General features: G+C 44.7%; 3 protein-coding genes across 7 annotated transcripts; all 3 read right to left on the bottom strand.

The window, feature by feature from the left end:
- Positions 1 to 916: 916 nt before the first annotated feature.
- LOC111851439 (coiled-coil domain-containing protein 152) lies at positions 917 to 7,356 on the bottom strand. Of its 4 annotated transcripts, XR_002840014.2 has the most exons (11): positions 7,055 to 7,191; positions 6,828 to 6,919; positions 6,607 to 6,712; positions 5,820 to 5,888; positions 5,675 to 5,739; positions 5,077 to 5,179; positions 4,581 to 4,708; positions 4,401 to 4,493; positions 2,519 to 2,638; positions 1,937 to 2,047; positions 917 to 1,243 (listed from the first exon to the last, which is right to left on the bottom strand). XR_002840014.2 is itself a non-coding variant. In XM_023826381.2 (10 exons), exons 2-9 carry the CDS (start codon positions 6,888 to 6,890, stop codon positions 2,519 to 2,521), a joined length of 747 nt encoding a protein of 248 aa, XP_023682149.1. In that variant the 5' UTR covers positions 6,891 to 6,919; positions 7,319 to 7,356; the 3' UTR covers positions 917 to 2,047. The 4 variants fall into 4 exon arrangements, 3 of the variants coding, with proteins under 3 accessions (XP_023682149.1, XP_023682147.2, XP_023682148.2); XM_023826381.2 differs by lacking the exon at positions 7,055 to 7,191 and adding an exon at positions 7,319 to 7,356 and having other exon boundaries at positions 917 to 2,047; XM_023826379.2 differs by having other exon boundaries at positions 917 to 2,047.
- Positions 7,357 to 7,804: 448 nt separating this feature from the next.
- Positions 7,805 to 19,148, bottom strand: LOC111851429 (growth hormone receptor-like). Of its 2 annotated transcripts, none has more exons than XM_023826361.2 (9): positions 18,936 to 19,148; positions 17,581 to 17,672; positions 13,771 to 13,903; positions 12,557 to 12,723; positions 12,225 to 12,403; positions 11,922 to 12,069; positions 10,992 to 11,082; positions 9,718 to 9,787; positions 7,805 to 9,505 (listed from the first exon to the last, which is right to left on the bottom strand). In XM_023826361.2, exons 2-9 carry the CDS (start codon positions 17,660 to 17,662, stop codon positions 8,864 to 8,866), a joined length of 1,512 nt encoding a protein of 503 aa, XP_023682129.2. In that variant the 5' UTR covers positions 17,663 to 17,672; positions 18,936 to 19,148; the 3' UTR covers positions 7,805 to 8,863. The 2 variants fall into 2 exon arrangements, with proteins under 2 accessions (XP_023682129.2, XP_072570115.1); XM_072714014.1 differs by lacking the exon at positions 18,936 to 19,148 and adding an exon at positions 16,365 to 16,523.
- A 271-nt stretch (positions 19,149 to 19,419) lies between these two features.
- On the bottom strand, positions 19,420 to 26,526 carry rimoc1 (rab7a interacting mon1-ccz1 complex subunit 1). The gene is made up of 6 exons (XM_072714013.1): positions 26,386 to 26,526; positions 25,676 to 25,785; positions 22,552 to 22,698; positions 21,610 to 21,741; positions 21,414 to 21,528; positions 19,420 to 20,289 (listed from the first exon to the last, which is right to left on the bottom strand). The coding sequence occupies exons 1-6, from the start codon at positions 26,477 to 26,479 to the stop codon at positions 20,051 to 20,053; spliced, it is 837 nt and encodes a 278-aa protein (XP_072570114.1). The 5' UTR covers positions 26,480 to 26,526; the 3' UTR covers positions 19,420 to 20,050.
- Positions 26,527 to 27,424: the final 898 nt, after the last annotated feature.

Here is a 27,424-nt window from a genome sequence, read left to right as displayed (position 1 = left end):
GATGTTTGTGTGTGTGACAAATACATTAAAAACATGGCTGCTTCCTCATGCCCTTGCTTGTTATAGTAGCTTGTTTCCCAGGAAATTCACCTCAACATATTCTCATTAATAACTTATTACAGTGTTCTGTGATATACATTTTTATGGGCTTCAAAATTACTAAACATCTTTTGTAAGAAGTACAGTAACTATATGTATGTAAGAGAAGAAATTATTCAATGCATAAAGAATAAACAAACAAATCCATTTATAACATTCATATTCAACAAGTATCCAGGAGAACAGGATGACACTCTATGTCTCACCTGTGCAGAATCTACAGCCTCAGGTTTGTCTGTTTTTTGGTAAACGTTCGTCATTGTTTGAGATCCCTGCTGATTTATGCACATTGCAGGAACAGTGCAACCGTAGGCAGCTCACTGTCTAACATCTTTGAATAATCTTCTCAGCACAGCCTTGAAGTCACACCCATCCCAACACACTCACTTCTTTGCATCCTAGTCCATGCTGTTCAAACTGTCTAAATGGTTCTCATTAACTTTTTCAGTAAACCCCAGAAAGACAGTTAACTGGCAAGGAGATAGAGCCTTGTCCTTTATGCCCATCCACGCTGGCAGTTTGGCGGTGCGGCGGATTAAAGAGGAGCGGGACCACTTACACCATCTAATCGCATTGGTGTAGCGCTCAGCTCACCTCTGGCCTAAGCCAGCACCAGGAGACTACATTTCATTTGCGTGTGGAGTAGACACAAGTGATTAGTGGGGGATGAGACAGGCCTGCTGGGGTTTTTTCAGGACAATGGGGGGTGCCGTTGTCCATTTGCGCCTCCAGTTACTGCCCTGTAAACTAACTGTCAATTCTGATGATTATACAGTACAAATAATCATAATGGCAAAATAACCATTATTGACATATACTGTTTTTACCTTTTATTTTATATGGAGTCATGCAATGACAAATGTATCTATGAGAAATAAAACTATGGCAGATTGTTAACCTATTTCACATGATAATTATGTTATTATTAGTTAATTGTATTAACTTCAAATTCCAAGACAACCAAACATCACAAACATTGGCATGCACTTCATAACTTTCTGAAATAAAAAGCACGTGAACAATGCACACATTCCGTACTAATGCACTTTATTTAGAATTTGCGGCTGGCAGTGGGTCCTTCCTGCTCTGTCCGCTAATCCCACTGGAGGGAAGGATGCACTTCAGCAACACCAAGAAGAAACCTCTACAAAGAAAACCCAAGAAGCACAGAAGGTCTCTGATAAAACACATTGGATCCATCACGTATTTAAAGTTACAGATATTTCAAGTGGATAGCAGCAGCAGATTGAAAGGTCACTTTTTGTGACATAGAGAAGGTGCATATTATTGATAGATATGATGAATTAGGGTCATCCCTCTGTAGTCAGGCATCACTAGCAGACAAAGGAAACCTCGATCAAGGGAAAAACCGTCTCATATGGGCAGGTTCACTGCTGGTATTATTTAGATGCTGAGCAGGATATTATACTTTTCTGCTTTTACCATTCTTTGCTTGATAGATGCTTCTGTCTGAAGTCATTAAAGTGAGTTTATGGCTGCTCTTCAGGTTAGAAAGAAAACCATTCTGAGATGAGAGCTTCAATGACCCTAACCCTTACCGTCATCCACTGAACAGAGGAACCCTTCAGACATTAATAATGGATAGTTGCATGGGGGTGGGTGGCTTTAATCCCTTTATCCTCCACGTAGGACAGGCACAGAGAACAGAAGTTAACACTGTTACTGTATGTGAATGTGACATCCAAGAGCCTGATCTCAGAGCCACTGAGGTCAGCAATGACTGCCAGAAAATGGAGATAAAGTCCCAAGACTCTGGGTGATGACAAAGGTTCACAAACTGTGTTTTAAGATGTTCATGGATGTCGATCTCACGCACATTTACTTGATGCCGCAGCTCCACTAGATTGTTCACTTTACTTTCTGATAATATGCTGGGCTTTGAGAACCTGAAGTACAAAGGACCTTCTTCTATGTTCTCCAGCCTCATCTAAAAGAAACAAATGAAGTATGTCCCCTTTGACAACAGGTACCATCAGGCAGCTTTGACAGCAAAAATCTGTTAGTTTCATATTCTGTGCCATTCCAGTGGTGGTAGAGTAAGGATGTTTGACAGACATCAATGAGCGTCAGGGATTAGCAATACATAATGACTGGCTACTGTGAATAGAATATCAGTGCAGGCTTGAATGACAGCAAACGAATTGGATATCCAAAATTGTTAAACATGCATAAATGCAAAATGCTTTGAATTTTACTATGCATATGTATAATTAGGAAACCATAATTCTCATTCTCAAGGATGAGGTCTATAATAATGCCAGGCTAAATTAAAAAATGCACCAAAGAAATATATGTGGATGAGTGTGTATGTTTATGATTGTTGATATTTACAGGAATCAGAAAACTGCACCACTCTTTTCTCAGATGAAGGGAAAGCCAGTAGGCATGGCAAACATACCTAAAGCTTCTTTCTCTTTGATTGGTGTGTTTGCTTGAATAGCTGCTGCTGCAATGCTGCCACCTGCTGGTGGAGAGCTGCAACCTCCCTGCTCTTCTCCTCCTGCAGAGACTGCAGCTTCTACATACAGTATGTACACATACACCATATGTAGACTGTGCATGTGCACATATATATGTGCAGTATATGTACCCTGTGCATGTGCACATACACTCACCTAAAGGATTATTAGGAACACCATACTAATACGGTGTTTGACCCCCTTTCGCCTTCAGAACTGCCTTAATTCTACGTGGCATTGATTCAACAAGGTGCTGAAAGCATTCTTTAGAAATGTTGGCCCATATTGATAGGATAGCATCTTGCAGTTGATGGAGATTTGTGGGATGCACATCCAGGGCACGAAGCTCCCGTTCCACCACATCCCAAAGATGCTCTATTGGGTTGAGATCTGGTGACTGGGGGGGCCATTTTAGTACAGTGAACTCATCGTCATGTTCAAGAAACCAATTTGAAATGATTCGAGCTTTGTGACATGGTGCATTATCCTGCTGGAAGTAGCCATCAGAGATGGGTACATGGTGGTCATAAAGGGATGGACATGGTCAGAAACAATGCTCAGGTAGGCCGTGGCATTTAAACGATGCCCAATTGGCACTAAGGGGCCTAAAGTGTGCCAAGAAAACATCCCCCACACCATTACACCACCACCACCAGCCTGCACAGTGGTAACAAGGCATGATGGATCCATGTTCTCATTCTGTTTACGCCAAATTCTGACTCTACCATTTGAATGCCTCAACAGAAATCGAGACTCATCAGACCAAGCAACATTTTTCCAGTCTTCAACTGTCCAATTTTGGTGAGCTCGTGCAAATTGTAGCCTCTTTTTCCTATTTGTAGTGGAGATGAGTGGTACCCGGTGGGGTCTTCTGCTGTTGTAGCCCATCTGCCTCAAGGTTGTGCGTGTTGTGGCTTCACAAATGCTTTGCTGCATACCTCGGTTGTAACGAGTGGTTATTTCAGTCAAAGTTGTTCTTCTATCAGCTTAAATCAGTCGGCCCATTCTCCTCTGACCTCTAGCATCAACAAGGCATTTTCGCTCACAGGACTGCCGCATACTGGATGTTTTTCCCTTTGCACACCATTCTTTGTAAACCCTAGAAATGGTTGTGCTTGAAAATCCCAGTAACTGAGCAGATTGTGAAATACCCGTCTGGCACCAACAACCATGCCACGCTCAAAATTGCTTAAATCACATTTCTTTCCCATTCTGACATTCAGTTTGGAGTTCAGGAGATTGTCTTGACCAGGACCACAACCCTAAATGCATTGAAGCAACTGCCATGTGATTGGTTGATTAGATAATTGCATTAATGAGAAATTGAACAGGTGTTCCTAATAATCCTTTAGGTGAGTGTATAGTGATGTCTCATGTAAGATCACACACACACAAGTCAGATGTAGACACATACACAAACTCAATGACCTCCGTTCTTGTAGTACATGTATAATGATAATAAAGATATTTAATTCTATTTAATGCAATTAAAACCTCAAATTATCCAAACAAACAATCAAAACAAAGAAAAGTTACTTAAAACCATTAAAGGTATAAAAAGACTTTTGCATGTGTATTTGTCTCCAAGCAATTTCTTCAGGTTTTGTCCTCACAGAAGAGCAAAATTTGTTCCAGTATGAATGCTAAGTATGCTCATGCCATGCAAACAGTACACACATGCAAACCAAATCACACACTGAACACACACAGAGATGTGTATTTACATCACAGTATATGGGAATACTGGATACTGTAAGTGCCCATATCTATCATAAACACCAAAAACATGCATGCAAAGGAATAAGGGGGTAAAAGACTTACACGTTGGAAGACACTTCTAGACACTGGCGGAGTCACTTGCAGTTGCTTGTGGCCCTGACAGGAGGCCTGAACCCGGGCCATCCTGGCACTGAACTGCCGTGGGGTCAGAGACAGTGTAAAAGCTGAGCCATGCTTGCAGATGGCTAAGCAAAGCACCTCAGGACAGATCACTGACCCCACCTCCATTTGTAATTTCAGAAGCTCGCTCTGTCTCTCTCTTTCCTGCTCCTTTATCTTCTGCCTCATCTCCTCCAGCTCTGAATCCTTCAGCTCTGCAAGTGCTTTCATCTCCAGCCCCTTCATCTCGACTGCATGGGAAGGTGTGCAGAGCATCTAAAGCAAACTCAGTGTATCCCTGTACAAATCATGTTCATGTTCCTTAAAATGCAGTCCTAACAGGAACATCACAGATCTGTGCACTGAAGTCTAATGGTGCTCAGTAGCACTGATCTGCCTAGAGTTTATGGCTTCTGACTCATCACTGGCAAAGTGCAGTTCTGCTCAGTGTCTTTGCATCATCACTGAACATTGGTGCTTCCCATAATAATACTAAATCATTACTGGTAAGATCAAAATAACAAAGGACAAACCTACTCACAGCTGCCAAAACACTGCAAAATCATCAGAACTCAGTCCACGCCCTTCCCTAAACAAATGGATCGTGGCAACGGCTCACCACTGTGCCGCATTTCCCGCCGCATTTCCTCCAGCCCCTCCTGGTGGCGGTCCTCCAGATCACGAAGATCCTTAGCCAGCTTCGCTTCACAAGCTTTACCCTCCTGAGTCACATGGATAAGCCATACAACTTTGAATGGACCACAACTATGCCAACCTATGGCTGCTGCATACATGAGGAAACATGACCTTACCAACTGCTGTTTTAACCTACCCAATCCTGTGGGGTATGTGTCTGTCAGAATTTCAGTGTTGTTAATATATGCAGATATGAGTCAAAATGGCCTTTTCAATTTCTCCAGAAACAAAACAGGCGGTATGGTGGCACAATGGTTAGTGCTGCTGCATCATACCAGTTAAAGTCTCCACCATGGCTGTGTGTGTGGAGTTTGCATGTACTCCCTGTGTCATCATGAGGTTTCCTCTAGGTACTGTGGTCCCCTGCCCCAAGTCCGAAAACATGCTGTGATTAATTGGAGTTACCAAATTGCCCATAGGTGTGACTGAATGGTGTAAGTGGGTACAGAAAATGGATGGAATAATGTTCCATTATGTTGAAAGAAAGAAAAAGCAAAAACAAAGCATCCTGGTTACCCCACCTCTATCCTAGCCTGAAACTCTCTCTCCATCAGCATAATTGTGTTTCTCAGGCTCTCATTCTCCCCTGGAATACGGGAACGGCAGGAAGTCAGACACTGTGCACCACCCAAAGGGACAGCCTAAGCAAGGTAGGGAGCAACTTACACCTCAGGTCACACTGCTGCTGTATCGATTGCTGGAAACCAGTGGCTGTGTGTAGCAGTTTGTCTCTCTCTGGAATCAATATGATAGCAAAGGTGAGAAGGCAGCATGACACTCAGTGGGTAACAGTGTTAGCTCACACCTCCAGAGTTAGGCATTCAAATCCTGCCTCCACTTTGTGTGTGGGACTTGCAGGCTCTCCCTATGTCATGTGAATGTCCTCCTGCAGTGTTTCTGTAGATTCTATGTTCATTGCTGGTCTGGCAACCTGTCTGTGGTTTAGTATGCTTTGTGACCCTGTCTAGTATTTCGCAGATAAATGGATCAGTTTAAAGTACTGGGGGGAAAAAACAAATTTAAAACAATGTCTGCTCAGAACATTACATATAATTATAATATCCTGAGTTTAAACCCACCTTTTTATTTTGGGCAATTAATCTATACAGCAGTTCTGCTTTGCAAAAATGTTTACGCTCTTTGACCACTAGATGGAAATATAAACACGCGAACTTCATTTCGAAAATTCAGTAACGAAAATGACGTATTGTCAGTCAGTGAGAACTACTTTCACACACGTCAAAAGCATTTTAGTGTATATTACATGTATGGCCTACGTATACCGAAAAATGGATCTTCGTGGATCAAGATTCATTCACAGTGGAAGATTTAAGATGTGTTATGGTGCACCAGAAAAGACCAATAAACACTACCTATTCGGTTATTTTTTAACGTTAATGTGTCAGATCGACCTTAAAAGGCAAAAAGAAAAGGAAAGCGCTTTTCCCCTTACCTTCCTTCAGATACTTTTCTTTGGTCCTACTTAATTTAATCAATTGGCTGGTTTCTTCTAATTTAACCTCCAGGAAGCTATTCCTTTTTGTGACTTCTGTAATTGTCTAGAAAAAAATAAATCCTTTATTTCAGTGTAAGCGGGTGAATGCGCACACACTGCCGGACCGTGCGGTGAAGCGTGGCCGGCCAGTGGCCAGCCGGGGCGGCGGAGAAGCCCACCTCCTCTATGTGGGTGAAGTCGCCAAGGAGCCGCTCCAGATTTACTGCTGCGCGGCACTGCATCTCGATAAGGTGGGTCAGGACTCCATTACCTGTAATAAAGCCATTTAGAGCGCGACCATTTGTATTTCCCTGGAGATACTAATACAACGTGGACGGGAATATATTTGGCAAGAATAAAAGCAATAATTTTAAAACGTCTAAAAAAAGAGTTCCGTTGTTCATACCCCTTTGGCAGATTGTAAAAGACAGCCCCATGCAGTACTTTCATGTTATTTTAAAGAGGGTAATTGATAACTACATTTAAGGCCTACTACATGTGTCCATGCACTTTGTAAAGCGGCTTAGTGGAGTGGTACTCCGTGGTCAATATCTGATATTGTGACACTGTTTGCAGTTACTCCGTGCCACCATGGTGTAAAGTTTGTCAAGTTTAAAAAGTTACGTTTTAAAAGTGCCTGAAGCTTTTGTGGCGAGACATGTTCACATACCCGGTTCCCGCGCTTGGCTCGCGTATAGCGCGCGGGGATTGTACGTTACAACGTCCCGACGCCGCACGACCCGTAATGTAAAATAAAACGTGTCCCGATTTCAACCAGCATGGAATGTGATTTGTCCCGTATTTCTGTACATTGTTTTGGAAAAAATTATTGCCATGACCCAACCCCCGGCTCCGCAAATGTTATTCTCGGAGACCCAGGGATGGAGGTGGCATCCCTTATTTTTTCAGATAGAAAATGGTAACCTTACCCGTCTTACAACAAAACACTTCAACAATGACACATTAAAACCACTGTTGCCGAGTCTCACGATACAAAAAAGCTCATCCCTGAAAACAAACCCACTGTATAAAAATGGAGAGATAAACCCCAAAATAAGCCCAAATACGCAACCACATAGAACACAGTTTGTCCTGTGTTTGACATATGTGTTCCTTGTAAATATGACATGCATACAACAGTAATGAAATACTGGAGTCATAGTTCTGAAGTTTTAATTTATAATTTTCTGTTATTAGTGACAGTAAATAACTAAGGCCTGCCATGAACCAAATTTGGTTCTTTGTAGCACATTTTACACACATTATTGGAAACTGAAACAAAAAATTACAACATAGCCTATTTCAGAGAGATGCAAAATTATGACAGATCTGCAGTACAAGAAGGTCCTAATTAACCTTTAACCACTCATTCAATATCAAATTCTGGCCGAAAATTAAGTGATGGAAGATGATGTAAACTCATATTAATCAAGTTAGCCACAGTGGTTGAAACTAGCCAGCAAAGTAAGAAGTGAATTAATGTATGAATGAGAAGAAGAATGTGACTGTGCTTTTATTCCCTAGTAAACCAGGAATTCTGTCACTTGTTCTCATGACTGATGGCTGTGCTGCCCGACAAGAAAACTACAGTAACCAGAGTAGAGTAAATCACAAATGGGTAACTATTTCTTTGGTCATCAGGCACTAACAATTCACTTCATCTTCGGCAGAAAAGTCATTCACCCTGAAGCTCAAGCTGGAAGCTGAGTACAGAAGCCATTACACGCAGCATAAAGACAAGCCTTTCCAAAAAAACCTAATTAGCAGAAAATGATTATATGCGTGTAATCTGATTGCTGTAAAGCTTTCTCTTAAACAGGCACAGTTTATGGGCAGATGAGCAGCATAAAAACAGTGTTAAATATCCATTGTAAAGGATACACTTTTTAACTTAAACCTACTGACCCATGTAACTGGAGCACGAAATTTTTAGATTGTCCATTTGTAGAAAAAAACCCCAACAATGTATGTAATGATATGCATGTATATACTGTAAACCGAAAGTCATTCAGCATCATTTGCAGGTGACAGACCCCCAGTGCCCTAATTATTTTAATTTAGATAATGTACAATTCAAATAAACATGATTCTCAAAAATATCTGTCTGAACAAGAAGTATCTCTTATGGAGACCTTTTATGCATAATAGCATGAACATCAGGGGTTATGTTAGGGTTATGTTAGGGTTATGTTAGGGTTATGTTAGGGTTATGGCCCTACAGCATCATGTAGCCAGAGACTGGGGGCGTAGGCAGGCTGGAGCCAGGCTGAAATAAGGGCACACCTCCCTCTAGCAGCCTTGGGGCTTTGGCTGATGGTTTGCAGCCCTCTGTAGAGGAGTCAGCGCTAATGTGTCTAGCACACTCCTCTGAGGTGTAGGTGCTGCTGTCCGCAGCCTCAGGCTGTGTGCCCCTCATCTCCTTTTCCGCTTTACTCTCTCGCCCAGCGGACAGCATGACTCCACCTATAGAGGTGACCTCGCCCACCTGGCTATAGAAGGCCATTGTGCCACTGCATGGGGTACAGCACTGCTTAGCAAGCAGTGGCCTGCTGGAGGCTGTGCTCAACTGGCAGGAGGAGGAGAGAGACAGTGGCTGCGGAGCTGCTGTACTGGGGAGTGCAGCTTGGGCCCTCAGCTGCTCTGAGCTGTAACTTCTCTCTTGGGTCAAATCGTCTTTCCAGCACGGGGCAGCAGGTTTGCCTGGGTCCAGAAGGCATTTCAGGTCCATGTTCTCTGCTCCGTGGTTTGGTTCCTCCAGGTCCAGCTTGAGGAAATCGATTAACAAATCTTCATTGCAGATGTTCGCTTTGTGGGGGTGAATGTGTAGAATGGAGTTGACTTCATCCATTTTGCCATTCTGAGCACATACGCACATGTTATTTGTGTGTCCAGGTGTGCATGTATGTTTATGTGTGTTTGGACATATGAGGGAAGAAAAAAAAGAGACGCATTAAAGAACGCACCTATAAAGCAACAGCATTTTCATCACAGTGGAATTAGCAACGGAACTGCAAGCAGAAATCTGGTCAGGGATCAGGACCACTGAACACCTTCAGGAGACGAGAGTACCTTCAGCAGGTCTGGATCGACCCCTTTGATCCTGGGGCTTGGAATTGGGGGTAAGAACAACACTGCCAACCTGCAGCAGAAGCCAAGTGTCACAACGGGGCATAAGGGAATGATGATCCACTTGCTAGCATAGGCACAGCAACCAAACACGGACATAAAATAATAAAGGATCAAAACAAAGGCAGTACACAATAAAGGAATTCACTAGGGGTGAAATGAAAGGCAGGAGAACACAAAACCATCCAACAAACCAGGAAATAGGTGTTGACAGCAAGGGGCACTACAACAAACACAGGGAAACACAATCCAATGCATACAATGACCGACAGAGGAACAGAGCACAGGCAGGTACATTATATGATCATGTAATGAGGTTTAAACAAGGGAAAGGTGAGGATCATAAACAATCAACCAAGCACTTAGGACTCAAACATCTACAGAAACAGAGACAGGACATAAATACAAAACTGGCCACAGGCAGAGTAAAACCAGGAACAAAACATACTGAAGACAAGGAGCAAGTACTAGAATGCATAAATGCAATAAACATGATTAACATGGGGTATAAAATAGCTCAAAAATGTCCAAAGATGGATGTATGGCTGGCAGTCACACACTCAGATCGTTCTGCCTTGCTGCAGCCCAGTGAACAGAGGAAAACAACGGGGACAGGGAAAGGTGCTAAGAAAAGGGAAACGGGGGAGAAGACAGGGTGGCCATACGGGGAAATGAGACAGAATGGGATAAGGTACGGACCAATCCTGACACGATGAGGGCGTGACAAATACTGCTGACCATACGGGGAAATGAGACAGAATGGGATAAGGTACGGACCAATCCTGACACGATGAGGGCGTGACAAATACTGCTGAACATATGGGAAACGACAGACAGAATGGGATAAGGTACGGACCAATCCTGACACGATGAGGGCGTCACAAATACTGCTGACCATTGCTAAGGATGCAGCAATAAGTCCACAATGACCAGTAGAAACTGAGCAAGTGAAATGTCTGATATTCACTGATATTCGTTTGAATATTTTCCCCCTTTTCTGGCCATTTAATCCCAATTCACGTTACCATGACACCCATGCCTTAGCCTAGTGTCCTTCTGTAAGTTGATCCATTACAACAAGCACGAGATCCTGATCATTGCACATGACTGCTGCTCTTGTAGTCTGGCATGCTTTGCAGAGACTCCAACGAATGCCTACTGAACAGGTATGACAGTAAACCTATGAACCTTAAAGTCAGCAGTGGGTTTGGCCTCACCTCTGGTGTTGGGATAAGACAATCAGCAGAAGTATGGTGCTGACTCCTGCAGCTCCGAAGATCAGCAGCACACCCAGAACAAATCCTGATTCTGAAAAGCAATGTAAATGTACTTCAATACTTCAATTCAATACACTGTGTGCTTCAATGTGGTGAATCAATGTACACAACCTGTAATGAACCAATCTGTATAGATGCAAACTAGATTAGTCTAAATTGAATGTAGGGCAATCACGTTAACTGTGAGGTACTATGTTACTATAAACCGAGTATAGAGGAATCAGGTGAATTGGTGTTCACTGTCAGGTCAAATACAGCTCTGGAAAAAAATACACAGCAAAATTTTTAGTTTCACTCATTTCTCAATTTATGGTTATGCTATATATATCGTAAACTGGTTCTTCAGCCTGGTTCTATTTGATAAAGGCGCTGAAGACCTTGTAGATGGGCTTCTGCCTCGCTTTAGGGGACTTCGGTCCTGCTTCTAGGAGCCTGTTATGAACTTGCACTGCACTTCACACCACTTAATGTTTCCCATTGTTTTTGAAGGTCACTTGAGGTCATCCTCCCATTCATGAGGCACTGTTGGATAAATTGACGGTCATCTCTGGCATTAGAAAGTTGCTTCTGCCCTCTACCTGGCTAATTTTTGGTCATTCCCAGTGTCTCCTGCTTCACCATGTTCTTGTGTACTGCAGTCTTGGAAACTTTGAGCCTGGAAGCATCCTGCTGCTCAGTGTAGCCTTTTCCCAGCAGATCCAGGATTAAACCAGGATTTAAAAATAGAGATTGTTCAAAATTATGGAGTGGTCTCTTAATTTTTCCAGAGCTGTATATTAGTTCACAGTGAACAGAGAATTTGTTATTGTTAGAGAAAACAATAAAAAGCAGGCCTTAATTATCTGTTGATTTAATTAGTAAAATACTGACCTTTGGACGGGCTCTGAGTGACCAGCGTGATGTTGCTGTATTCCCCAAAGTTCTCAGATGCCACCATCCTGCACCTGACTTGTACCTCATATTCTCTGCCGGTGCTCAGTCCATAAATGGATTTCTGGGTCCTGGAATCAATGCCCAGCTAGAGGGACACAGCCAGATCCAGAAAATGGCTTTAAGTTGAGGAGCTGATCTGAGAAGCCTGAGAATTGCAGTGTTAAAAAGCAGGTGGAGTATATCCAGCAACAGAAGAGGTGGGTGAGCACCGGCCAACAGGGACCGAGCGAGCAAACGCACCGTGTGCCAGCTCAGGCTGCCCCTCTCACGGTACCGTGCCTCGTACTCCAAGCTCAGCCATCCTGCACTCACGTCAGCGGACAGTGGAGGCACCCAGCGAAGCAGGATGTCGAAGTGGAGCCCGGAGCGACTCACGTTCAGGAGTGTCCAGTTCAGGCCCACTGGGGGCTCAGGGAAGACTGGGGGGGGGGGAAGACACTGTAAATATGCCTACAGGGATGCTAAAATAAGCTTATGTCAGAAAACAGAAGTCACTGTATAACAGAAGTATCTGAATGGCATCACAGTGCGATGGTTATGAGTGCGGCTGTTGGATACACGGCGGATGTCACCAATGTCCTCGACACTGAAGCATATCTCATCATAGGTGACATTCAGGGAGGCCGAGAGCAGCTGCAAGCAGTATGGAGTCCACACAGACGTGTAACGTGAGCTGAAGTAGCACTGGTTTGGCTCAGAGCTGTAGTGAGGACACTCATCCCAGCCCCCAGGGGACACACTGCAAAGCAAACGGGGATGGGAAGAGCAGCCAAATGAGGGTCTGTAGCTAACATCTACAGCTAAAGACCAGGAGCAGCCTAGTATATACCATATAAGACAGGGTTTCTCAACCCGGTCCTCGGGGACCACCAGACGGTCCACGTTTTTGCTCTCTCCCAATTCGCTGCCAATTGGGAGAGAGCAAAAACGTGGACCGTCTGGTGGTCCCCGAGGACTGGGTTGAGAAACCTTGATATAAGAGACAGATAGGGTATGACTAATAACCTAAGGATACGATACATGTCACGATAACCAGGGACGTGATAAAATATGCATGACGATACAGTGTGAATCTGAATACTGATCACATCCTACACAAACTACCAGTGAAAAAAGAGATATTTGTAAATACATTATTTGTACATATAATTTTGTGTCTGTATTATTTAGGCCTGGTTAACATCCACAGAAGTGTGACCGTGAGTTATTACAATCTTTGATGTAGTAAAATACATTGAAAAAAATGTATGGTTTCATTTCTGCTCTATGTAATGCCTCAAGTTAACTTACAATGCCTCAACTTTTTGGTAAATGAGATGTGTACACTGTGCTGTTTTTCCTGCAACGTGGCAAAAAACAAATTTGCACTGCGATGCACAAGACACATCATGGTCCAAATGTAAGCAGCCTGTTGATTAGGCCATTTCTTCTGGAAAATTTGTGGAATTTTTTTTTATTAATTTCTTCAAATATGAAATACTGGAGGGATTATTTTCCTGCTCATTTTTGCTGTATCGATTAAGCAGCTGTACTTATACACATATTGGGAAAAAACACATCACGATACATTGCCATATAGATTTTTTTCAGTACAGCCCTAGACACAGCTATGTTTATTCATTTATTAAGGCCAAAATAACCATGTTTATAAATCACAGAAAACTTCCTTATCAGTTTTCCACAAATCATGCTTACAGCTGCACAAATTGGAATGTTCTGGTAGGTTCCTGGTGCCCCCTTTTCTAGGATGAATGTATCGACCAGAAAGTCCCAGGGCTGTCCTTACTTTTCATTGAGGAAGAAAACCCTGAGGGCACCAGCCTGTGAGAGGTTCTGCAAATTTCCTGCAGTCCACCAGCAGCGGAAAGTCTCCTGTTCCCAGGACAAGCAGCTGGTGAAATGGGGCCCTCTAGTGGTCACTGGGAATCAGACCAGCACAAATACACCAGTTAGGATGCTGGGGAGCATGGCTGTTTCTGTGAGGGTTAGAGTTAGGATGCTTGGGAGCATGGATGTTTCTGTGAGGGTTAGAGTTAGGATGCTGGGGAACATGGATGTTTCTGTGAGGGTTAGAGTTAGGATGCTTGGGAGCATGGCTGTTTCTGTGAGGGTTAGAGTTAGGATGCTTGGGAGCATGGATGTTTCTGTGAGGGTTAGAGTTAGGATGCTGGGGAGCATGGATGTTTCTGTGAGGGTTAGAGTTAGGATGCTTGGGAGCATGGATGCTTCTGTGAGGGTTAGAGTTAGGATGCTGGGGAGCATGGATGTTTCTGTGAGGGTTAAAGTTAGGATGCTGGGGAGCATGGATGTTTCTGTGAGGGTTAGAGTTAGGATGCTGGGGAACATGGCCGTTTCTGTGAAGGTTAGAGTTAGTATGCTGGGGAACATGGCCGTTTCTGTGAGGGTTAGAGTTAGGATGCTGGGGAGTATGGATGTTTCTGTGAGGGTTAGAGTTAGGATGCTGGGGAGCATGGATGTTTCTGTGAGGGTTAGAGTTAGGATGCTGGGGAGTATGGATGTTTCTGTGAGGGTTAGAGTTAGGATGCTGGGGAGTATGGATGTTTCTGTGAGGGTTAGAGTTAGGATGCTGGGGAGCATGGATGTTTCTGTGAGGGTTAGAGTTAGGATGCTGGGGAGCATGGATGTTTCTGTGAAGGTTAGAGTTAGGATGCTGGGGAGTATGGATGTTTCTGTGAGGGTTAGAGTTAGGATGCTGGGGAGCATGGATGTTTCTGTAAGGGTTAGAGTTAGGATGCTGGGGAGCATGGATGTTTCTGTGAAGGTTAGAGTTAGTATGCTGGGGAACATGGCCGTTTCTGTAAGGGTTAGAGTTAGGATGCTGGGGAGTATGGATGTTTCTGTGAAGGTTAGAGTTAGTATGCTGGGGAACATGGCCGTTTCTGTGAGGGTTAGAGTTAGGATGCTGGGGAGTATGGATGTTTCTGTGAGGGTTAGAGTTAGGATGCTGGGGAGTATGGATGTTTCTGTGAGGGTTAGAGTTAGGATGCTGGGGAGCATGGATGTTTCTGTGAGGGTTAGAGTTAGGATGCTGGGGAGCATGGATGTTTCTGTGAGGGTTAGAGTTAGGATGCTGGGGAGTATGGATGTTTCTGTGAGGGTTAGAGTTAGGATGCTGGGGAGCATGGATGTTTCTGTGAGGGTTAGAGTTAGGATGCTTGGGAGTATGGATGTTTCTGTGAGGGTTAGAGTTAGGATGCTGGGGAGTATGGATGTTTCTGTGAGGGTTAGAGTTAGGATGCTGGGGAGTATGGATGTTTCTGTGAGGGTTAGAGTTAGGATGCTGGGGAGTATGGATGTTTCTGTGAAGGTTAGAGTTAGTATGCTGGGGAACATGGCCGTTTCTGTGAGGGTTAGAGTTAGGATGCTGGGGAGTATGGATGTTTCTGTGAGGGTTAGAGTTAGGATGCTGGGGAGTATGGATGTTTCTGTGAGGGTTAGAGTTAGGATGCTGGGGAGCATGGATGTTTCTGTGAGGGTTAGAGTTAGTATGCCGGGGAACATGGCCGTTTCTGTGAGGGTTAGAGTTAGGATGCTGGGGAGTATGGATGTTTCTGTGAAGGTTAGAGTTAGGATGCTGGGGAGCATGGATGTTTCTGTGAGGGTTAGAGTTAGGATGCTGGGGAGCATGGATGTTTCTGTGAGGGTTAGAGTTAGTATGCCGGGGAACATGGCCGTTTCTGTGAGGGTTAGAGTTAGGATGCTGGGGAGTATGGATGTTTCTGTGAAGGTTAGAGTTAGGATGCTGGGGAGTATGGATGTTTCTGTGACAAGTTATCTGGCTAAGCAAGAAATCATTTTAGTGTTATAGGCCCCTGGTACAGCCTTACACTACAAGTGCACATGTGAGTCAGGCAAGTAGCCAGGTAATAAAATTACGGGTTTGGAATCCCACCCAGCTGGCCCCCCACCTCATGGAATTTATTTCTGGCTAAGTAGCTATAAAACCTACATTCTCCAAAATGGCCACCAGATGGCAGTGCATTATACATTCCCAAAATTCCCAAGTTAAGATTTCCATGGAAACTTTCCGGAAATTTACCTGAAAATTTCCACCTCTTTGCAAGCTTAATCACCAGTACGCCTAACCATGTTTTTTCATACATATCAAGCTGACTTGACTGCTTTAGTCTTTACATAGCATTTAGGCCCAGCTCATTATGGGCCAGCTGTTAGTCAGTGCAGTGAGTTTGAAGAAGCTGAGAGTGATGGACTGGGGCCAAGAGGCCATGGATTATTTGGGCTACTGATAGATCAGGTTTCCATTTCCTGGAGGGACTATGAGTGAAAAACAACATGTTTACCAGGGTTATCTTTAGCTTTCCATGAATGAATGGTCAGGGCTCTCTTCATCAGACTGACCTTGGTGTTGCGGTCCTATCCGTTTAGAGTGGAAGGACATACTGTCCTCTGGGACTCTTGTGTAAACATACACATTCTTCATGGGAAAGCCAGTCACTATGAGAATATGACCCCTATCCTACCATTGGGCAGTGATTCCCACTCTCTTCTGAGGCAATCCTGTTACCAAGGAACAAGGGCAGTTATCCAAAATAAACAGCACTTTGTCTTAATAGGCAATCCCCACTGCCCTGCTATACCTTCAGGCACTATTAGGCCAGAGATGTTCATTCAGCATGACAGGATACAGTTGCTCAGAATAAATGTGTACTGTGACTTTGAGTATAAGTGGCCGTACTCACATTATAAACATAAAGACCACACAGAACCAAACAGAGAGCTGAGAACCACTGAAGGTCCCACACATGTTCATCGGCCTAGACATCCAAGCACACAGTGTTTATGGTGTCAAAGATGATGGGTGACCCACAGAAATACATATGAAGGGATCTACAGTGCTGGAAAACTCCAACAGAGCAGGACAGCACAGGCTCTGCAGGTAACACAGGCCTTTCAGACTGGTACCAGCTCCCTGTTTCTGCAGGTAACACAGGCCTTTCAGACTGGTACCAGCTCCCTGTTTCTGCAGGTAACACAGGCCTTTCAGACTGGTACCAGCTCCCTGTTTCTGCAGGTAACACAGGCCTTTCAGACTGGTACCAGCTCCCTGTTTCTGCAGGTAACACAGGTCTTTCAGACTGGTACCAGCTCCCTGTTTCTGCAGGTAACACAGGCCTTTCAGACTGGTACCAGCTCCCTGTTTCTGCAGGTAACACAGGCCTTTCAGACTGGTACCTGCTCCCTGTTTCTGCAGGTAACACAGGCCTTTCAGACTGGTACCAGCTCCCTGTTTCTGCAGGTAACACAGGCCTTTCAGACTGGTACCATCTCCCTGTTTCTGCAGGTAACACAGGCCTTTCAGACTGGTACCAGCTCCCTGTTTCTGCTACCACTTATCCAGCACTGACATTTTTCACTTTCCCACAAAACATGGCTGAGAAAATGAGATTAAATGCAAAAAGGTCATTTTTAAATGCCAGCTTGCAGGAGTTTTAACAGGATGAATATGACCTGAGAAGTAGCCATACAAACATCCAATCTAGAACTGACCAATGGCAGGAAAACCAGATGTTAGGCCAACCCTGACCCTTTTCATTAGTCAATGAAGAAGCTTTACCTGAAGGCGTGTTTGATGCCCATGTCAGTCCCGACAAAAGTGCGAGAACAAAGAAAAATGACGGATGGGTAATGACAACCATGACAGCAACTCTGTGGGGACAAAATTAGAGAATTTATCCATACTGCCTGTGTGTGGTGTGTGTGTGTGTGTGTGTGAGAGAGAGAGAGAGAGAGAGAGAGAGAGAGGCCTGTGTGAGGGAGGAGTAGTAGTGAAACACGTGTGTGTGGGAGTAGTGGCAGTGAAACAGTTGTTTGTGTGGGAGGAATAGCAGTGAGACAGATGTGTGTAGGAGGAGTAGCAGTGAGAGGTGTGTGTGAGTGTGGAAGGGAGGAGTAGCAGTGAGACTGGTGTCTGTGGAAGGAGTAGCAGTGAGACTGGTGTCTGTGGAAGGAGTAGCAGTGAGACTGGTGTGTGTGGAAGGAGTAGCAGTGAGACTGGTGTGTGTGGGAGGAGTAGCAGTGAGACTGGTGTGTGTGGGAGGAGTAACAGTGAGACTGGTGTGTGTGGAAGGAGTAGCAGTCAGACTGGTGTGTGTTGGAGGAGTAGCAGTCAGACTGGTGTGTGTGGAAGGAGTAGCAGTGAGACTGGTGTGTGTGGAAGGAGTAGCAGTCAGACTGGTGTGTGTAGGAGGAGTAGCAGTGAGACGTGTGTGTGAGTGTGGAAGGGAGGAGTGGCAGTAAGACGTGTAGGGGAAGTAGCAGTGAGACTGGTGTGTGTGGGAGGAGTAACAGTGAAATAGGTGTGTGTGTGTGTGTGTGAGTAGCTCAACATCACCTGTTGGTATTCCCAACTATGGACCGTGTGTAGGAAAAGTTTCAAACGTGATATTTACAGAGTTAAATCTGTAACAAAATTTTAGAACTACACAGCATGTACTACTCGGTACCACGCAAAGTAAACCACAAACTATATGACCTATAGTTTACATTAGCTGTACTTCGTCTCAATCGACAAGTGGAAATTTAATATAATACTATTACTGCATACGTAATAACACCAAGTCAGGGTTACCAACTTTGGTCAGGTGCCTTAAAATTGCGTGACATTTTTAATTCGAGACAAGTCTGCATACGCATTTTAAGAGTTTTATTACTTTGTAAATTGCCTGTAGGGTTTGCAAACTACCCCAACGCTTTTGATGCGGCTGATTTTAGGTTTATAATTGAATATAGATTTACCGTAAGATTTATTGCGTGAGTCTGACAGCGTGTCACGCCAAATGCGTGAGAGTTGGAAATCCTGCTAAGCAGCCTAAAGTTGTAGGACAGCAAAAGGTTTCCTCAGAACAATAATGATTATATTTAAAAAGCGCAACTGCTTGCCGCTTTGACTTGGTACGTAAGTACACTCACCTTACTTCAGAGCTCCTGGGTGACCAATGCTCATCCAAGATGTCTCATTGTTGTCCTCGGATGGTGGCACAAATACATAATTTCATCCGTATTTAAAGCTGGTGTATGGGAGGTAAACACGACAAAGCCCCTATACGCTTTTTAGGCTGCCCGCTCCTGTACTGAGCGCGTGTGAGTGTCCATGCGGTCTGGCTGCGAATGGAGAGCAGCGCCCCCAGCGGTGGGTAAACCTGACAGTCTCCCGGTGGAGGGGGGGGGCCTGAAACCTGCTGACGGTGAAAATCTTAAACGTATTTTATTCTGCACCGGAACATGTACAAAACGCAGTAAGGCGCGCATGTCGGTCCACCTAGTCACCTTTTCTGCACGGTAGACGGTGCAGCACGGACGGACTCGCCAGGCGTGTTACTCAACATCACGGACTGATTTTACTAAACGGTGGCGCTACCGCTAAATCAGCCCGCTTCGGATAAAAGCACAAGACTTTCCTTTTAAAATCAACATTTATTTTCAATGATGACATAAAAAAAATTAAATACATAGTAAAAATAATACCACTAACACAGATCATTTGTGTAAATGTCGCTATCAAAAGTGAAATCTGTGAACTGCCTGTCCGGGCGCGGACAGCGTCAGGAACTGGACAATCAAACCTCCGGCATTACATACGTTTCCTCCAAACTTTATCCATCCCCTCCCTTTCAATATATAAATGCAAATAATTTAGAAATATCTTTTTAAATAAATTGTAAAAAAAAAAAATTAAACACAAATAGCATAAAATAAATAGAAGCAGCTGGTGAGGAACATTCTGAACTCCCAGCTGGACTATTAGTGAGCTATTGTTTAAGTGAAGCCCCCGGGCCCTCGTGCTCTGCCCAGTCCCTGGGGGTGTTTGACTGGGGGTCTCGAGCTCAGTCCCTGGGGGGAGGGGAGGGGGGGGGGGGGTTGCAGTATGTGCAGGTTCTCCAGCTCATTATACAACTGTCTCGCTGCAGAGGCAGAAGGCTGCGTTTGTTGGGTTAGGTTATGCATTAATGTAAGCAGCCAGGCAGCGCAGCTGCGAGCAGGGCGCTCCCTCACTGCAGGGCGCTCCCTCACTGCAGGGCGCCCCCTCACTGCAGCACACTGAGGATCTCCTTGGCATTGTCAGTGCTCCAGCCCTGGCCCTGCAGAGGACCCTCGCACACCAGCACGTACTTATGCAGCACCTGTGTACCGACATCCCGAAAGTGGATGCGCTCCTCCCGGCGCTCGGGGGGGGCCTCTGGGTCCATGTCCTCATACTTCACGGCCCAGAAGCATAGCTCTCCAACGTACATCATAGCCAGCAGGTGGGTGTCTGAGAAGATGCCTGTTCAGAAAACAGGGACAACAGCATACATAAATTCATACAAGTGTGTGAAATGTAAACTTTCACTGAATATCTCTATACCTCCTCTATGAACAGTAAGAACAGTTTCTAAACAAACTGAACCATTTACACCTTTTTAAACTCCTCCCTTGGGATTTACCTCCCCCGTGTCTTGCGCTCTCATTGCCAGTCACACTACAGAATTCGGAGTCACCGACAAGTCCAGATATTTAGTCCACTGGATGCCTTACGGGTGTCTGCGACGCATCAGCAACTCTGTCCAGGTCTCTTAACTAATAGCAATCAAGGACCGATCTGTCAGTTCTAAGTGAACACCGATTCGCCTCTGACCTCGGGCTTTTGTTGCAGATTGCCAAAAACTTTCAGCAAGCTGGAAATCAGGGCTAAAATCATGTAGTGTAAATTTAGAACGAGTTATTTTTTCAGCCCAGTCAGAAATTCCGGGCCAAAGCACACACACTGATGATGTTGTCTAAAATGAGTGTGCATGCTGGACACGTTTCCAGCAAAGCCGACAGTCTCAGTCTTATCTTCTAGCCCCTCTCTCTCTAGCGTTGGTGTAATTTATTGCGAAACCAAAATGTTCCCAAACTACTGATTTAAGTGATGTAGGAGGGTCTTTGAGCTCTCTAGCACTATCCATAACCAGCTCAAAGACACAATTAGCATAATGTTTTCCATGTTGTACGCCTATTTCTGAATTTAAGTTTCACCCATGTCAAGAAATGTATCAATTCGCTTCATCGAGCCTTCCAAACTGAAAACACTGTAACCAAAAGGCACACAGCGAATACAGGTACCATTATTGCCCTTGTCTTTACTTTAAATATAGGTTGGGAATGCTCATCAGCAAAATCTGTTTAAAAATTGCAATGCATATCAAGTCAGCGAACAGATATAGATAAATCACAGATTGGGGCGGTCACTACCGATTTGATATATAAAATAAAAAAAATATGTACAATAATAAAGAATACAAAATCATTAAAATGGCTGGAAGCAATGTTTTGTCCTAATTCAGTGCACACAGGTTCGGTGATGCAGACCCTGCTGACAGGGCCATACGGTGCCCCCTATGGGTGGCTTTAGTATGGCAGGCTCACCTTCACTGAGGAAGCTGGCAGTCGTAGAGTCATGAAACACGACACCATCGCTGAGCTTCACAGAGTTCCTCACCTGCAGCATCCGCATCAGGTAGCGCACCCCCTCCTGCAGATACTGAGGGGACATGCACACAGTATGTCACAAGTTTTCTGACTACACACTGCAAGGCATTTCAACGCCAGCTGTCCTGCAGACCTTGAGGAACGTTGTTTTGTTCTTCTTGATCCACTGCTTCCTCTGGTGGAGGGTGTGGCAGTACATGTAGAGCAGCGCCCCACGGCGCCAATACAGACACTCGAGCAGCTCCACACCCAGGACTGTCTGGACCTGTAGCACCGACAGGGATCGAACGCGATTGGGGGGTCAGAGAGCAGCCGCCACTGCTTGGGAGATGAGCTCCTTCCGTATTTTATCCCTTTTTCACAAAAATACTGTCAATATCACAAATGCACTCTAACAGTTCTACAGTTCAGCTTCTGGGACATGAGTGCAGTGTGGTGAACTGCCAGCCCACCCCCCAAAGTGCCCCCATGGTGCAGTGTGGTGAACTGCCAGCCCACCCCCCAAAGTGCCCCCATGGTGCAGTGTGGTGAACTGCCAGCCCACCCCCCAAAGTGCCCCCATGGTGCAGTGTGGTGAACTGCCAGCCCACCCCCCAAAGTGCCCCCATGGTGCAGTGTGGTGAACTGCCAGCCCACCCCCCAAAGTGCCCCCATGGTGCAGTGTGGTGAACTGCCAGCCCACCCCCCAAAGTGCCCCCATGGTGCAGTGTGGTGAACTGCCAGCCCACCCGCCAAAGTGCCCCCATGGTGCAGTGTGGTGAACTGCCAGCCCACCCCCCAAAGTGCCCCCATGGTGAAGTGGTGAACTGCCAGCCTGCCCCCCAAAGTGCCCCCATGGTTCAGTGTGGTGAACTGCCAGCCCACCCCCCAAAGTGCCCCCATGGTGAAGTGGTGAACTGCCAGCCCAGCCCCCAAAGTGCCCCCATGGTGCAGTGTGGTGAACTGCCAGCCCACCCCCAAAGTGCCCCCATGGTGCAGTGTGGTGAACTGCCAGCCCACCCCCAAAGAGCCCCCATGACGCAGAGACTCCCTAATGTAGTATCTGTGCAGCCTGCTAGGATCAAAGTGGCCTCACATCCTGCGCCGGCACCAGCCTCCCAGCCAGCAGCTCTGGCTCGGTCAGGTCCTGCAGCAGCTGCTGGATCCGGAATGGGGAGGAGTCCTCGGGGAACTCCTGGTCCACCAGCTGGTTCTCCTCGTAAAACGTCACATCCAGAACGACCTGTGCAGGGACAGCAAGGGAGAGGCAGCACCATTCATCCTATGAACTTATTACAGCATAAAGACTTTTGTGAGACTGTATGATCCTTCTTTATATCAGAACTATTTGTGAAAAGTAGTTTTAAAGTAAATACTTAAACCCTTAAAGCAAGGGGTGTAAAGATGGATTGTGATGAATCGATTATTAAGTTGGCTATTCAATGCATTGACTTGTATAGTCAGAACTGATTTTTGGGGGTAAAGTCACTCCTAGTTCACGTTCACACACACACACACACACAAAGTAGCAGCACTGTCATGCAAATTTCCAGAATGTACAATGGTGGGGGGGGGGGAACTGCCTCATGATCTTTGTGCTACGATGCTTTAGCGAAATGCCTGTTTTATCATGTGAAAGTCATTCTGTTTTTGCAAGCTGCGGTAGCAATGGTCAAGACCCTGAGGTAGCTAACTGGCTAGCTAAGTAAAAAGTATTGTTAGCCTTAGATGCAGGACAGTGGTTAACATATTGCTATTGGCCAATATGTGTTAAAATTAAGACATCAGCATCGGGGCGACGTGTCAATCTTTAAGTGCTGTCCGATATGTAAACTAAATCGATATATGAAGTTAACAGCGCAAGAGCTACAGACAACTACAAAATAATGAAGATGATTACATTGGACGATCAGCTATTTTCTATAGTAGAGAACAAGCGACTGTCAGCTCCTTCACCACTTAAGGTCTCAAAGTTCCAGCCCGCAAAGTGTTTATAATTCATTATTAAATCCAGCCCGCAGATTAATCTTTCATTTTCCCCAAAATAAAAAATGATTGAAGGTCATTCTGCTAATCTGCGCTAGGAGGCTGGGAAAGCTGGGCTGTGCTTAAGGTTTTTGTTTTTTTTCTGCATAGTTCAGTAGCTTGCCTTTTGACAATTTGACACTGGCATGTTCTCCCTGTTTAATAATAATTTGTGTTCTGAGATTCTACTATCTTTGTGTAATAAAGTTCCCATTGTACTATTAGTGATTTTTTTTTTCAGTGAAGTTAAAAAATGTTTGAATGTGGTTTATCCAATTAAACAATTGATTAAATGAAATCGAATCATGATAGAAATTGAAGATTTCCAATACATCAAACCATTCCTTGGGGCCAGCAATTTACATGCCTACTTAAAGTCATCAGCGAATCAGCAGTATTCCCATGGCAACACACACAGCACATTTTGGAACTATAGAAGAAACCTGGAGAACCCAAAGGAAACCTACATGAACATGCTGAGAAGAGTGTCATCATTTCCTTACTACCCAGGACTCAGTACTCAGAATCGGGGCACAGTACAGGCAGAACCATGTACCCCAAAGATATATGAACAGGTAATGCAAAAAGAAAAGGAAATGATTTTTTTTTTTTTTTTACAAACACACCAAAACTGAATTCTAATATTTTTTTCTGCTGAAATCGAAACAGAAATAAACTTTGGGTAATTACTTGATCTGTGTACCAATTTGTTCAAATTAATGTATTCAATTAATGTGCTTGTGAGCTTATCAATTAAAAAAAACAAACACAACAAGATGGAGAAAAGATTCCCTTTCTTCTGAACACCGCATGCTACTATGTGGTCTCTTTCCAAATGTCAGATAATAAAAATGAACATCAGCCTCCTTTAGCCACCTAGCAAGACAAAACACTGAAAAGTTTTTAGAAAAAACCGAGTTTGAAATGTTGGACAGACAGTCTATATAAACAAGACTTGGTTTCAAAAAAGATTTTTTAAGTATTTATTTCCACGTAATTATATGTATTGCCTCTTTGAATTGAATTAGGGACACTGATGATTTCATGTTCGTCAAAGTTTCCACTTTCTAACAACTGTATAAAACTGTATAAAAAAAATTATACAAATTGAGCCTGGTGAAAATTTAAAAATGTACGTTTTTATACACCATAAATATCATGTTTAGTGTCAGTGTCAGTATACTTCCTTGTCCTATGCAGGGTTGTGGGGGTCCAGAGCCTATCTCAGAAGCCTATCACAGGCGCAAGGCAGAGAATAACCCAGGATGGGGTGCCAACCCATCGCAAGGCAGAAAGTAGAACCTCACAGAATTCAATCAGCCTGAAATGCCTGGACTTCATCATCAGTCTGCTGCCAGCAATCACAGTCCCCGACCAGGTCTTGTCATAATCCTGCAGCAAAACCAGTACCCAAGAGCAATCCTGCAGCAAAACCAGTACCCGATAGCAATCCAAAGACGGTTACCTGGGTGTAATCCCGCAGTAAAGACAGTTATCTGGGTTTAATGCCAAAGCAAAGATGGTTACCTGGGAGTAATGCCGCAGCAAAGATGGTTACCTGGGTGTAATCCCGCAGCAAAGACAGTCCCCGAGAGCAATCCAAAGAGGGTTACCTGAGTTTAATCCCACAGCAAAGACAGTTGCCTGGGTGTAATCCCGCAGTAAATACGGTTACCTGAGTTTAATCCCACAGCAAAGAGGGTTACCTGGGTGTAATCCCGCAGCAAAGATGGTTACCTGAGTTTAATCCAGCAGCAGAGACGGTTACCTGAGTTTAATCCCGCAGCAAAGACAGTACCCGAGAGCAATCCAAAGAGGGTTACCTGGGTGTAATCCCGCAGCAAAGAGGGTTACCTGGGTGTAATCCCGCAGCAAAGAGGGTTACCTGGGTGTAATCCCGCAGCAAAGAGGTTTACCTGGGTGTAATCCCGCAGCAAAGAGGTTTACCTGGGTGTAATCCCGCAGCAAAGAGTGTTACCTGGGTGTAATCCCGCAGCAAAGAGTGTTACCTGGGTGTAATCCCGCAGCAAAGAGGGTTACCTGAGTTTAATCCCGCAGCAAAGAGGGTTACCTGGGTGTAATCCCGCAGCAAAGAGTGTTACCTGGGTGTAATCCCGCAGCAAAGAGGGTTACCTGGGTGTAATCCCGCAGCAAAGAGGGTTACCTGAGTTTAATCCCGCAGCAAAGAGAGTTACCTGGGTGTAATCCTGCAGTAGCTTCGGTAGGCTGCTGCTCTCGGCCCCGTGTCTGTAGTAGTTCTTCAGCTTGTCTAGTATGGTGGAGGCATTCTGCAAATAATCATCATCTGGGAAAAACAGAAAATGTTAATGAGTTACTAAATGATGCATTTCGCCAAGGCAAGTGAGTGTTGCGGTACGATGCTACTTTGTGACACTGTACGAGGTGTGTGCAGCATTTCGGTGTCTTATTAAGAGCTTCGTTTAAACCATGGCCAGCCGGAACTGCCAGGGATACTTTCCGAAAAACAAAATCTCCTTCTTGGAGACAGAAAACGCAAATATATGTAGATGTTTATACCAGCTTTTGCCTTTTTTGAACCCTAATCCTTCATGGACAGACTGAGGCCGCCACACATGAAGGGAGGTTAAACCGGCAGTCAAATGCGGGCATTGCACTTAAAAAACCGAGTGAAACGACTTTATATCCAAGAAAGAAGGGAAACGACGAGCGAAAACGGAGCCCCGTTAGCCGGGTCACTGACGCGCCGGGATCCGCGGCCAAACGTTTGGGCTGTCCAGTGAGAGAGCGCCCGGTCAAGAGTGTCAGCTAAAGCGCGCCGCTAAAAACACGTAGCTACAACAGCGAAAAGAGCGGGCAGTCTCGCTCCGGCAGCTCCTAATAAGTATCGCTATACAAACCGGACATTCAAACGGCGGCGCCTTACCGTGTTTTTCCATGCGGAGGCCAGAGCACTTGCTATCCAGCTCAAACACCCTCCGCTCCAACTCGAAGCCCCGCCGTCTGGCGTCGTCGGCCATGGCTGAGGCCCGGTCATGTGACACAGCCCCGCCCTCCCGCAACAACGGTCATGTGACACACCTCCTCCTCCCGCAGTAGCGGTCATGTGACTTCGTCTTAAACGTGCAGTAAATGATTGCAACCTTAGTAATAAAGATCTCGTACAAACCATTCGTCTGGTGCTTTTAAATCTCATATAAACCCCAACTAGGCTTCATCATCATGGGGAACACGAATGAAACCCTTGGCTACTGACATTATCGGGAAGCAGCATTAACGGAGTTTGTCTACGCTAACTGCGTGCATCAGTGCCTTACCGCTATCTTAGAGAAGATGCAGGAGCTGTAATCATGTATTTGGTCATTTTTTTATTGTTGTCACTTACATGTGTGCATTATCACAACAAAAAAATCTACATTGTTTTCTGACCTCACTTAATCCCATCAAAAATAATTGTTAAAAAGTTTTCCCAGTAAGATAAGCTATAGCTATATCTCGTTGAATGGCTGATTTGAACTGTAATCTGAGTTTGCCGAGATAATGTAAGATTAAGGTTCATATTACATAACTGTAGTATTCATATTATACCACTTTCTTTTTTAAAAAATAAAATAAAATAAATGCCGTTTAATGGGACCAAGTTGATGTTTAAGAACCTGCAAATGCTGGGTTGAGCAGTTTATTAAAAGCAATGCAAAGTGTAACCGTATTTATGAGAAAAAGACCTTTCCCCTGGATTGTATTGATTTCTTTGAAGCTATGTTTGGTAGAACACGTGCTCCTCTGTTGCAAGAGGTCCGGGCAGAATTTGGCATGTGTCAATATGCAGAGATCAAAAGCCAGGGCTTCTTAGTTCACAGCAGCTAAATTCCAAAAGCACAATGCATGTGACTGATGAGATAATTTACTAAAAAATAGTTTTTAAAATTTTTGACTCTGAGTAGGACAATCGGGAACGTTAGATG

The sequence above is a fragment of the Paramormyrops kingsleyae genome, chromosome 7 (genome assembly GCF_048594095.1).
Source record: "Paramormyrops kingsleyae isolate MSU_618 chromosome 7, PKINGS_0.4, whole genome shotgun sequence".
NCBI classification, from domain to species: Eukaryota; Metazoa; Chordata; class Actinopteri; order Osteoglossiformes; family Mormyridae; genus Paramormyrops; species Paramormyrops kingsleyae.
This window is presented reverse-complemented; position numbering and strand designations above follow the sequence as displayed.

Bases quoted from the DNA above. Each gene is read 5' to 3' on its own strand.
- LOC111851439 (XM_023826379.2), bottom strand. From the start codon at position 7,085: ATGGGGCTGTCTTTTACAATCTGCCAAAGGG. The intron at 5,740-5,819 runs GTAAGTTGCTCC...CCCGTATTCCAG, and splicing joins GCAGCAGTGTGACCTGAGGT to GGGAGAATGAGAGCCTGAGA. The intron at 4,494-4,580 runs GTGGGGTCAGTG...ACCCCACGGCAG, and splicing joins TTCTGAAATTACAAATGGAG to TTCAGTGCCAGGATGGCCCG.
- LOC111851429 (XM_023826361.2), bottom strand. From the start codon at position 17,662: ATGGTTGTCATTACCCATCCGTCATTTTTCTTTGTTCTCGCACTTTTG. The intron at 13,904-17,580 runs GTAAAGCTTCTT...TCTGATTCCCAG, and splicing joins GGCATCAAACACGCCTTCAG to TGACCACTAGAGGGCCCCAT. The intron at 9,506-9,717 runs GTACTCTCGTCT...GTATGTGCTCAG, and splicing joins TCGATCCAGACCTGCTGAAG to AATGGCAAAATGGATGAAGT.
- rimoc1 (XM_072714013.1), bottom strand. From the start codon at position 26,479: ATGGCCGACGACGCCAGACGGCGGGGCTTCGAGTTGGAGCGGAGGGTG. The intron at 25,786-26,385 runs GTAAGGCGCCGC...TGTTTTTCCCAG, and splicing joins CCTCCGCATGGAAAAACACG to ATGATGATTATTTGCAGAAT. The intron at 22,699-25,675 runs GTAACTCTCTTT...GTCCCTGCACAG, and splicing joins TACTGCAGGATTACACCCAG to GTCGTTCTGGATGTGACGTT.